Raw genomic sequence first — 12,319 nt, forward strand, 5'->3', positions numbered from 1 at the left:
GGGCGACACGCTAGCAGTTAGCTCCTCTTTGGCTTCAAAAATAACCTCTCTGAAAAGTGGTGTGACGACCCACGTGATCGGTCCAGTGCTCTAGCCGTCGGAGACCAGTTCCAGACCCCTCTACGCATCTGGTCCGGTGGACCACCGGATCGGTATGATGTGCCTCTACATAGACCAAGTTTGGCCAAACTTGAGCATTTTTTCTTCAAACGAGTTTGGCTAAACTTGAGGGTGTTTCTATGACTTAGACAAACATATCTAGTGACTTTCCAACTAGTATAAGCCATGAAACATGGTTGTTTAATTTTCTCCAACTCATATTCCTTTTCTAGCTTAAATTGGTTCAAAGTGGACAGTTGAAACAGAGCTATCCAACCTCTTTAATCTATCGAATATGTTCTTAGAGGTATTTAGAATTTATCCATAGTATAGAACTATTGCTAGTTCTTTTATCCCAAGATTTATCCCTCTAAGGCTGGATTTAAACGGTTTCTGACTTAGAAACTCTGAAGTCAATCTTATAAACCTATGAATCAAATACTTGTCAGACTAGTCAGTCTATATCATTGTAATGGTCATTAAACAACAAAATTAATATAGAAAATGATTTAAAGTCATTTCTCTTCTAAGTAGTCACGAGGAAAGAAAGAAAACACAAACCGAGAAAGAAGAGAGAAATACAATAAATTGATACGTTGTGTAACGAGTGATAGTGTGGGTATTTTATTTCTAACTTCAACAATTTAAGTTTGTTGGAGCATCCTTGAGGAGCTCTACTAAAATAGTGAATCTAACCATAGATCTACTCTAATCCAAATTTTATAGAGCTAGACGATTCGTGTAACTTTTCGTGAAGTAAATCTATTTTTAATAAATATAGTGCTGATTTTTTTTAATAAATATAGTGTTGATGGAGCTATCCTAAATAGATCCTAAATATTTATGTTTTGGATTAGAATTTCTCGAGGCCAAGGTAGTACCTAAACCATTCTTCTACTTCTTTGTATTAAACAATCCAAATTATTTTTACCACCGTTTCAGGGTTTTTTTCAATATTATTATACTGTTTTCTTTTCGGGGAAAAATCCAGGTCTGAACTCAGCACAAGTTTAAATTAAAAGTTGACGCTACGACCAAGCAAATATGCCATCCAGAAAGGTCTATTCTGCAAAAAAGAACACACCGTAAGCTCCCGTCCCGGACGGGGAAGACCTCGTGCTGCCGCCAGATCTAACCAAACCCCGCGCCCTCCTCACCGTCCGGCGAGCTACGGACTCAGCAGATCACCGTCGCTCGAGTTGTACCTGAAGGCGCGCCCGTGGAACCGGCCGCGAGATAAGGGCGGCGGGAAGGCGGGCGACGATGCCGGTGGCAGCGTCGGCCATCTACTTCCTCAACCTTCGCGGGGACGTCCTCATCAACCGCCTCTACCGTGATGATGTTGGGTATGTTGTGCCGCGGTGGGCTTGGAGCGCTAGATCTACGGCCCTGGGAGGGACCGATTAGTTCGCTTCTAGCTCGCATCTTCGTAGATCGCGATTATATAGTTTCATCCATTTTTCTTGTTGAAAATTCCGCTTGGACCGAGATGGGAAGCAGTCCTAGCTGATCTGATTCGTTAGCTGCTAAAATTGGGTCGTGTCACAGTCATGCCGAGCGTTACATTTTTGGAAGGATGCTTAATTCTCGGTATGCTTGCTCTCTGGAATCTAGAAAATAGATTATTAATCACTTAATCGGTGAATTCGTTAGATTCACCTAGAGTGCTTCACCTAGGACTGTCTAAAAGATGTGTCTGTGTACTAGGCTACTAGATTTTTTTTCCAGACTATCCACAACTTGTTTATCCCAACTTGCTTAGGGACTAAATTTTGTTGTAGCGAATCAGCGAGTGCTCACAAAGTCGATTGCTGCATAGTTGACTTGATCATTCATAGTGCGATTTTGCATTAGTGATATCTGCAGAGAAAATTTATGAACTGAACCCCATTTTGACAGCTTGAGTCTGAAACAATCTTTGTTTGTTATACATTCGTACCAAGCGATATTGTTTCACTTACACTAGTATAAGGCATATATTCAGTAAGTCATTTTATTTCCTTTTTTAAAATGGCTTATTTTTCATGACGACGCTAATTTACTACCACCATCTGTTCCCTTGTTTCTACTATTTTATATTTATTTGGCATCATTTTGGTGCCTTTATTCACATGTTTTGTTTACTTTATCTTGATCAACATAAATTTAGTGACTAGTGTTTTCATGTATGTTTATGCAGGGGAAATATGGTTGATGCGTTCAGAATGCATATCATGCAAACAAAAGAACTTGGCACATGCCCTGTTCGTCAAATAGGAGGCTGCTCCTTCCTTTATATGAGGATCAGTAATGTTTACATTGTGATCGTAGTTAGCAGCAATGCTAATGTTGCATGTGCTTTCAAATTTGTTGTCGAGGTATGCTACCCTTTCTGTGATATGCATGCATTAAAACGAAAATTGCATAGTCCATGAAATCATATTACAGTCTTGGTTTAGGAGTTTGAAATACAAATATTAAAATGACAGTTTTTATGAATTCCACCTACCTGTTTTGCATGTTATTTTTCTAGAATGAAAGGAGGAATCAGCCACTTATTTTGCTCGCTATTGCATTCCATTTCCATTATTTTCATAATCATAACCAAGTCCGTGCATATAATGTTGCAGATATGCGTAGAGAAAATATAGAGTAGGTGGGTAAAAATTTGTGAGACTCAAAGAGGAACCGATTTGTCACTTTGAGCTATACAAATTTTATGAGTTGCCTGATAAACATTGTTCTGTGATATTTCAAGAGAGTTAAAAAAAGGATCCATGAGCTTAGTTTATTATGCCATCTAGGTTGGCTTTACTTTGCAAATAGAACTTTTTTTTTGCTAACAGTGGGTATTCATGATATGCTAGTAACCTTGGAACACAAAAAATCTTACGGTTTCTTGTGCTTGTGCGCTTCATTATTGTTTATATTTGTTGACATATTCTAATAGGACTACTGTGATGTAGTCTGCTTTGTATGATTTCATGAGCACTTGTTTAGAACTTTGAATGAAACCACAACCCTTCTCATATGAACAAGTTAGCATGATTTAAAAATTAAATTTAGCTATTAGTTCAATGTGAAGAACTTTAAAAATGTCCTGTTGTTTTCTAAATAACTCGCGGTGATTTATCTCATTCTGTATCACTTTGACTTAACTACTTAATATTATTCGAAACTATCAGGCGGTGGCTCTCTTCAAGTCCTACTTCGGTGGAGCTTTTGATGAAGACGCTATCAGGAATAACTTTGTTTTGATATATGAACTTCTTGATGGTAATTAAGCATCCTATTCTTTGCCTGCATAATGCAACATGAGTATTTCTGTTCATTCATCCAGACATCGATAATTGTACAGAGATCATGGATTTTGGTTATCCTCAAAACCTGTCACCTGAAATTTTGAAGTTGTATATAACTCAAGAAGGTGTTCGGTCACCATTTTCCTCAAAGGTTAGAAAAATCAAACCTGAATTTTGATAGAATGTGCTAAAAATTTACCTCGAATTGTATGATGATAGTTTTGTTTTTCTATGAAACCATCTGATTTTCTTGTCATTTATGCACTTACAGCCCTCAGAGAAGCCTGTTCCAAATGCGACTCTTCAAGTCACTGGCGCTGTTGGTTGGAGAAGAGAGGGACTTGTGTACAAGAAGAATGAGGTGCTTAAACTATACATGTGTACCTCTCGTCTTATTTGATCCCATTCTTTGCACTTTTGTTCATCTACTAGTTGCACTAGTGGAGTAATCTTTTTTTCATCAGGTTTTCTTGGACATAGTTGAGAGTGTAAACCTTCTTATGTCTTCGAAAGGTACTCTATGGACCAACCTAATTTTGGACTGCACAGTTGTCTTTACCTTGTATTAATTGATGTTCCTTGTGTACATAAATGTGTCATTCCTGCAGGGAGTGTTCTAAGATGTGATGTGACGGGAAAGATTCTTATGAAATGCTTCCTTTCTGGAATGCCTGATCTGAAGCTGGGATTAAATGACAAGATTGGACTTGAAAAAGAGGCCCAACTAAAGTCCAGACCAGCAAAGAGGTAACCATATCTTGATTATTATAAAAGGTGAATTTTGCCATAGGACATGGACATCAAACATACATGTTACATGGTATGGGCCATTTTCACGCTCAAGCTCTGAAATATGCCAGGTACCATTATGAAAGTGTTGCTGCAGCACACGTCAATTATGATAATATTCATTTATGCAATTTTATTAGAGAGAAGGGGTGCATTGACTTTTTTGCCCTTGCCTTATCTTCATCCTCCTGGTGATGTAGAGTCGTGGTGACACATCCCTCTCTCAATCATCTCTCGTCTATTCGAAGCACAGATGCGTCTTGCCTCACAGCAGCAGAGCAAGACCTGTCGTGCCATTGCTCTCTTACTCCATCAACACCTATGGTAACACCTGCCAAGCCTGCGTACGCACTGCTCTCCAGGTTCCCTGTGTCCATCATAGTGCTCTCCTTCACCACCATCACTGTTATCGGTACAATTGCACCACAGTCGTCTGGCTCGAGCTCGACAGTGCTGAGCTCCTCCGCTCCACCCCCACCCCAATGTCATCTGATGGACCTCCCGCAAGGAGGTCACATGCTATTCTACGCTGCTTCGGTCCCTGCCCGATAGCGTGCTTTCTGTCATGCTCAAGAACCTCGTCCACAACCTATGCACTACGTCAGTGTGCCCCTTGAGTTCCATGGCCCCCTGCTAACCCTGCCGACGCACGATCTTCTACTACTGGCTCCATGGACCCAGATCAGGCGACACCAAAACAGCCGGAGTGGTACAATCTCGGAGGGCATGAGCAACAGCAGTGGCTTTTAATTCTGCATCCAGAACTCGTTGGATTCCCAGTCCAAGCTTGTGAGCATTCCGCTAAACACCTATCAGGTAGTCCTGGAAGTCTGTGTCCCCACACTAAAAAATGATGAGTTATGGTATTCCAACCCGCCAGGCCTCTACGTCCATTAGAACAACCTCATCACTGGGCGAGTGAACATCGTGTACTGCAAGGTTGTTGTGAATGTGGACTGCCACTTCACCGGCTCATTTATCCCGTTCCCTGTGATTTACATGGGCGATATCAACATGCTGTCCTGACAGGCCGTGGCAGCACTGGGCGCACTCGACCTTCCGACCTACGACATTGAGCTGACCCCGTCCTTGTGCTCTTGCTCGGCGGCAAGAAGGTGGAGGTTTTGGGTGAATGAGAGGGGGATGTCCACACCGCCAGCCAAAGATGAAGGCAAGGGCAAAAAGTGAATTCACACTCCTCTCCTAGAATCACATAAATGATTCTTATAATCATTGCAGTGTGCTACAGCAAAGACCCACACTTTCATAATGCCATAATGGTACCTGCCTTGTTTCAGCGCTTGCGGTACTATGAAATGGTATGAAATGGCCAATACGACGTATGTTTGATGTCCTGTGACAAAATCTGATATAAAATTTCAAAAGGAAACCTGTGCAGATCGTGGTAGTTTTGCTCATTAATACAATTTTTTTGGAACTTTTTTTTGTCATCTTTGCTAAATTTGTTACTGATTGTGTCTTCTCTTGCTCTACAGTGGGAAGACTATAGAACTTGATGATGTCACATTCCACCAGTGTGTCAACTTAACAAGATTTAACTCAGAAAAGACAGTCAGTTTCGTGCCACCTGACGGTGAATTTGAGTTGATGAAGTAAATCTTCTGATTCCTCTTTTATGTTTGTAATTTTGTCCCTGCTAATGACTTGCACTATTAAATGCACTTTGGCTGGGTTTTCAGTTGTGATAGATAAATTTGTTGTAGGTATCGAATCACAGAGGGTGTAAACCTTCCATTCCGTGTTCTGCCGACAATCAAGGAATTGGGCCGAACACGCATGGAGATCAACGTGAAAGTAAGAATATGTACATGAGTGGGTACCTGGGGGTGACAATCGGATTTTGCTAACATGAACTTTGTTTTTTTTTTTTTGATAAAGGTCAAGAGTGTTTTCGGTGCTAAGATGTTTGCACTTGGTGTCGTTGTTAAGGTTCCAGTTCCGAAGCAGACAGCTAAGACTAGTTTCCAAACAACATCAGGCAAAGCAAAATACAATGCTTCGATTGATTCACTGGTGTGGAAGTATGTGTTACATTGTTTATTGTACATTTGTACACTGGGAGTTACTTTGCCCTTTTAATAACTTTTTCCACTCACATTGCAATTGCAAGTAGTAAACCTATGTAACTGATACACACTTTTGAAACTACAGGATCAGGAAATTCCCTGGGCAGACTGAGGCAACTATGAGCGCAGAGGTGGAGTTGATTTCTACTATGGGTGAAAAGAAGTCATGGAACAGACCACCTATCCAGATGGAATTCCAGGTAATACACTTGCCCCCAATTGGAGGACACACATTTTTTTTGCTTTATTTTGTCTATTGCAATTCGGAACTGGATATGGATAGTAGCAGAGAGCTTAAATATACATTATTTGCTTATGAATTGTGCTTGGACTTACAAGAAATTTAGTTTTGTAGTTTCTGACATCGGAATTTTGTTTCGAGACATTGGTTTCTATTGTCATGTATTCTGGTCGTGCTTTGTCATTATTATAGAATATGTTAATCATACTGTTATTCTTTGTTTGACTGTTCTCTGAGCAGTATCCTCCGTGTTCTATCTAGGGGTGGTATTGGATCGTGATCCAAATGGTTCTTCACAAAATGTCAAGGCCCTAAATAAATTATAGTTAAAAAATGACTAGAAATAGAGCTCGATCCTAACCCGATTCGATCCTTAAATCTTATAGTGCAAAATTTATAGCCTATTGTCAGCCCTAGTTCTATCTGATGTAGTGGTGTTTCTTGGTCATGTAGGTTCCAATGTTCACTGCTTCTGGTTTACGTGTTCGCTTCCTTAAGGTATGTGCACCAAGTCTTGGTTTGAAACTTTGTAGCATCTGAGATGGAAAATCTCATAGTGATACATTTTCCAGGTTTGGGAGAAGAGTGGTTATAACACTGTTGAGTGGGTTCGCTACATCACAAGGGCTGGATCATATGAGATAAGGTGTTAGCAACAAATCCATACAAGATCAAGATATTATTGACAAATGATATTCATTGGTCTCCATTGAGCAGCTATCCACAGAGATCAATCTGTGGCATCATGCATGATCATAAAGCGCATATATTGTGACACAAGTATCTGAAACTTTGTACTTCAACAGAGGGTGGGGCAGGGCAGATCAGACAATTTTCTGTGTTTCTTATTTCCATTGTAGTCTGGGATCTCTGTTCTTCCCTCCATGCCCTGTTTGTAGTAGGGATTATTTTTTGCTCGTATATTTGGCTGTAGCTTTCCTTGTTTGTTGATCAATACACCTGTTCAGTTTGTATTGTTTTCTCCCTCAAATGGATGTATGGATTCACTTGCATAACAGTGTGAACAAACATTCGCTGCCAAAGATCTGGTACGTTGTTAGTGTTTGACAATTGTAGTGTCTGATAGGAAGGTACATTGTGCCCTTAAATATTGCTGTATATAAAGTTTATTTGATTGTGATGATTGCCGGTTTTGGCGCTTATGAGTCGAGCACTGCCTCGGCAAGATATTAATGTGAATTTCAGTTGGACTGCAAATTATTTGCCTGGCTGAGCGGAAAGAGACAGGCAGACACCCACAGCCCTCAGAGTGTCTAAGGGCACACACAAACTAGAGACCTAGAACGGTTTTCAAAATACAAGACACATCTAAGCGATTGTATGATACTCCCTCCATTCACTTTTGATAGTCATATTTTCAAAATTGAGTTTTTCATTTTTGATAGTCTTATTTGAGTTGTGGTCCCAAATCTGATATAAACGAATGTTTAGGTCTTCGTGTAGAGTAACTCATCTAGAAAAAAGACTGGTGTATATATATGAAAACATCAATATTGATGAGTTTTCGCAAAAAAGGGAGTGTTTGATGATGTAATTAATTAGATGATAAGCAAGAGTTCTTCTCCTTGGTAACTGTGCCAAGGTGAAATAGGACTACCATAAGTGAATTGGTGGGAGTAGGATTCTGAGACTTTGGATCATTAATGTAGTTAAGAGATAATAAATATAGAAAGTTATGAAAAGACGAGTTTTTCGTGAACCCGTCTTTTTATATTTTTTCACTTAACCCCCCTAGAGACTCCTTAGGAGACATCTCATTCAATGAGGTTGTATAGGCGACCAGATCGAATGGTATTCCATTCACCTTGCCCTTTTGGGGTTTCGCAGACCTACTCAAGTTGGTTCCGATGCATCTGGCCGTAAGCATCTGTCGGGGGTCGGAGGGTATTCCATTCACCTCACTCGGACCCAATGCCTTTGGGCTTTGGCCGTCTAGGTCGACTCCAGCATATCGTGCAAAGCACTGTGTAGATGACACTGTTTATAGAGTGATATTTGAAAAAGAGATTGAGATAGGGAGTGAGATATCTAATCTGCTGGAGATAACAAAAAACGGCTGTCGGGGTCTCATCCTTCCGTGGTTCCACAAATCGGTCGGATGGTATTCCATTCGTCTTGTCCTTCCACGGTTTCATAGACCTATCGGACGATACCTAAGCAAAGATGCCCCAAGGTTGGACGACGTCCTTGGACGATGTGATCCTAATGCCATGAGCACCTCTGCTCAACATGACCACATAATGCAAAGAGGTTAAGATAAGACTTTTATCTATCATATTAAATATATTGGACGAATGTTTATAGTAACAAAAGTACACTATCGCCACGATTAAGGTCACACAGGCCCACAAGCATACACGTGGCCATATGTGATGTGTGTTGTTGTCTTTATAGCTTTGCATGTTGTAAACCCTGAATAATGCCTTAAGAAGTTTTAGCCAGTTCTTTATTATTTTATAAGAATAATAGTAAAAGTCTATTTGAATCTGAGGCACATTTCTCTTTTAAAATGCATATTAAACAAATTATATGTATATATATGCATCATGCTAGAGTTTATTTGGTTGTGCACTTATTTCGAGAAATTAATTTTGAAGTTTGAACTTATTAGGATTTGAATTGGGAAATCAAAATCTAGAAAGAAAGTTTTAATTAAGTAAATTATCCCTTCCATAAGTAAACAATAAGAAAGAAAATAAATAATATTAAAGCAAACAGTAAGAGTTATATTCATATTGGGATTTGATTGTGTATTAGAAATCTGAAGTTCAAAATAAGAATGTAAATACAGTTTGAATGTTAGAAAAGAAAATTAGAAAAGAAATACAAAAGAAAAAGGAAAAGAAAAAGGAAAATAAAAGAAAACCTAGCCGGGCCGAAGTCCTCATTTTGGCCCATCCAACCATTCTTGCCACGTGGCCCAGTCCCTGGAGACAACGCTGACAAGCGGGCCTGGCTTGTCGGTCTCTCTCGCTTGATCTACTGCCACCTGGGCCCGGTTAGGTAGAAGCCTTGCGCTAGCGCCACCGCTCACGACACCGACAGGTGGGGCCCATTTGTTGGCCACTCACGTGCTAGTCATCTTTTCTCCCACTGGCGAGTGGGACCCCCGGCTACTGTTCCTCTTCCCCAACCCAAAGGCTTCGGCGCGGGTTGTTGCAGCCACCGCAGATCCAACTGGGGGTTGCTGCTGCCATGCCATCCATAAAACCACAACCGCAGAGATTACCTCGCCCTTCTTTGCGCCTCGACCAAACGCTATGTGTTGCAAGCAAAACCAAGAGAGAGAGGGAGCTTTGGGCGCAGGGAGCCGCCATGAGCGAAATTCCGTCCGACCGGCGACTCGACCTAGAGAACTAGGCCAAAGGGAAGCATAGGGTGCCGGGAAGGTGCACGTCGGGATCCATTGCCGCGGGTGGGTCCAAATCAATGGCAATTCCTCGTCGAAGTTGCTCACCGTCGCGGAGCCGCATCGCGCCGTGGGCAGACTCGTCTTCACTTTAATCGCGGGTGAGAATCTCCTTCCCGGATCCGCCATCGTCTCGGCTTCAATTAGCGCTTAGCGTACTTAGGGATCATGCACCGAGGGCTAGGCATGCCCTACGCCGGTGACGCCGCCGTCAGAGTGCCCTGTTCACGATGCCTGGATGGCTGGAGGAGAGAGATGAGCCGGTAACCGTCGATCCCCGATTCAATGGCTAAGATTAACACAACCCTACCTCTTTGTTCGTGTGCACCGTAGCCGTTGATCTAGATATCCACCATCAGAAATGGGTCGTTAGTATTTTAAGTTGCTACCGTTGATCTCTAATCCACGGTCCGACATCACATAGCCCTTGACTTATAATCATGGCCAGTGCTCCTTGATGTCACAACCAGGGTTCCTGGATACCCCTTCGACCATGACATAATTGTATAAGAGACCCTCAACTTTCATGGAATCAACCCGCAATCCACTGTAGTACGAGGAACATTGCAACAAGGTCCTGAAATTTGCAAAGTAGACCCTGGACTTCAAGCAAATTGTGGCCACAGTCTATGTATCTCCGGATATTAATAAAATTAATTTGAAATTGATTTTTAATGTCAAAGTAATTCTAACACCTTAGAAAATGCACAACTAATTCATTTCAACTCCTTTTTGACTCATTCCAGTTGCGTTAGTCTCATATTAATATTGCCTACACTTTGGTAACATTATTTTATCAAGTAGTAGGTTGTCAAAAATAATTACCTAGTTTGTTGAACTCATGTTTATCGAAATAATTGGCCTAAAACACCTGAATCTCCCAAAAGTCATACCTCCTTAACCATAACTCCGGTTTTAGCCGTTCTCGAACCAACGATCTCGTAGCAGCATGTAGAACATTATTACGCAGTCTGTTCTCATGTTTGGTATGATATTAATTTCTCCTATGCATATTGTTTGTTTGTATTGTTGCGAGTAGACGAACAAGCAACCGAGGAACCTGGAGCTCAGCAGGTGGAAAACTCTGAGCAGGAGCTTGTTGAAGGCAAGTTGTGCCCTTGATCACTCTTCTTTACGCAATAATGTTCCAATTAATCACTATGTCATGCTCAGGTTAATTTTGATGGGACCTTAAAGGTTACCCTAGTTTGGTCTACTTTACACCTTGCTCACCACTGAACTTTTTGGTAGTATCTGCTATTGCTCTACGTGGTTTTGGGTGTTAAGATACATACTATTCATGATCATGCTATTTATTGTCAATGGATTATTTTCTATTCATGATAAGATTATTATATTAATTGGAATATGGAGCGACCACTGGGGAAAATAGTGCTACCATAAGGGTGGAATGGGACGCCCTTGGCTGATTAATTAGGAAAGCTAGTGTGAGTTAACCATTTCCCGAAAGGGGCAAATGGGGTGGAGGAGTGCTGGTGTAGGGAGGTTCTCGGGTCGGACTGTCTTTTTACCTTTTCGGATGAGGGATTCATATACCGCTTTCGGCCCGGAAACCGTAGCGGGTTCTCTCCTCTAGTGGAACTTTGTAAAGGCCTCGCAGTGTACCCTTGCCTACACACTTCAGCAGTGTTTAAGGGTCCGATCAACCCGAGGCGACAAAGGGAACACGTCTTGTGAGTAAAGATGTGCAACCTCTGCAAAGTGTAAAATGGTATATCAGTCGTGCTCATGGTCATGAGCGGCTCAGACCATCACATGGGTAACATATGGAATTAAACTTAGTTTATCATTTGCATCATATTGTGGGTTTTATTATTAATTATGATCTCTTATTTTATTGGGATGATATTTACTTATACTTAGTACTGCTAATAAAATTTAACCTACTTATTAAAAGCACTGCTTTGCCCTAACCATTATTTGTTGATCAACCTGACACTATACACGAGCCCCACCGTAAGTGAGCTTAGGCACATTATTCCCCACACTTGCTGAGCGATGAACATCCGTGAGCTCACTCTTGCAATAAAACTCCACCACAGGTGAAGTGCGGGTGGCCCGAGAGGAGGACTATTACGACGAGTTTGACGAGGTCTAGGTGTCGTCTCGCAGTCAACTTGATGGCGCCAAGAGATATCAATGATATTAGTTCGCTCTATTTATTATCAGTTATTTTGTAAGACATTTTGTTATGTAATAAATATTGTGACATTCGTCCCTATACACCGAGTCATTATATGTGTTGATCTTGTTTGGCGCACATATAAGACGCACCCGGGTTTGCCTTTTAAATTCGGGTGTGACACATGTACATGCTGACATATCTGTAAACATTATAAAGTATATGTAGCTATACCATTTACCAACTATG

At 41.1% G+C, this 12,319-nt stretch overlaps 1 protein-coding gene across 1 annotated transcript; it reads left to right on the forward strand.

Annotated features, from left to right (window-relative positions):
* Window positions 1-1,215: 1,215 nt before the first annotated feature.
* On the forward strand, window positions 1,216-7,540 carry LOC100283476 (uncharacterized). The gene is given in 13 exon segments (NM_001156376.1): window positions 1,216-1,445; window positions 2,279-2,456; window positions 3,264-3,354; window positions 3,437-3,531; window positions 3,652-3,741; window positions 3,845-3,893; window positions 3,989-4,127; window positions 5,666-5,782; window positions 5,894-5,984; window positions 6,069-6,211; window positions 6,342-6,456; window positions 6,951-6,995; window positions 7,070-7,540. Coding segments are annotated over 13 exon segments (1,317 nt in total). The 5' UTR covers window positions 1,216-1,362; the 3' UTR covers window positions 7,151-7,540.
* The last annotated feature ends 4,779 nt before the right edge of the window (window positions 7,541-12,319 follow it).

Source organism: Zea mays, chromosome 5 (assembly GCF_902167145.1).
Source record: "Zea mays cultivar B73 chromosome 5, Zm-B73-REFERENCE-NAM-5.0, whole genome shotgun sequence".
Lineage (NCBI taxonomy): Eukaryota > Viridiplantae > Streptophyta > Magnoliopsida > Poales > Poaceae > Zea > Zea mays.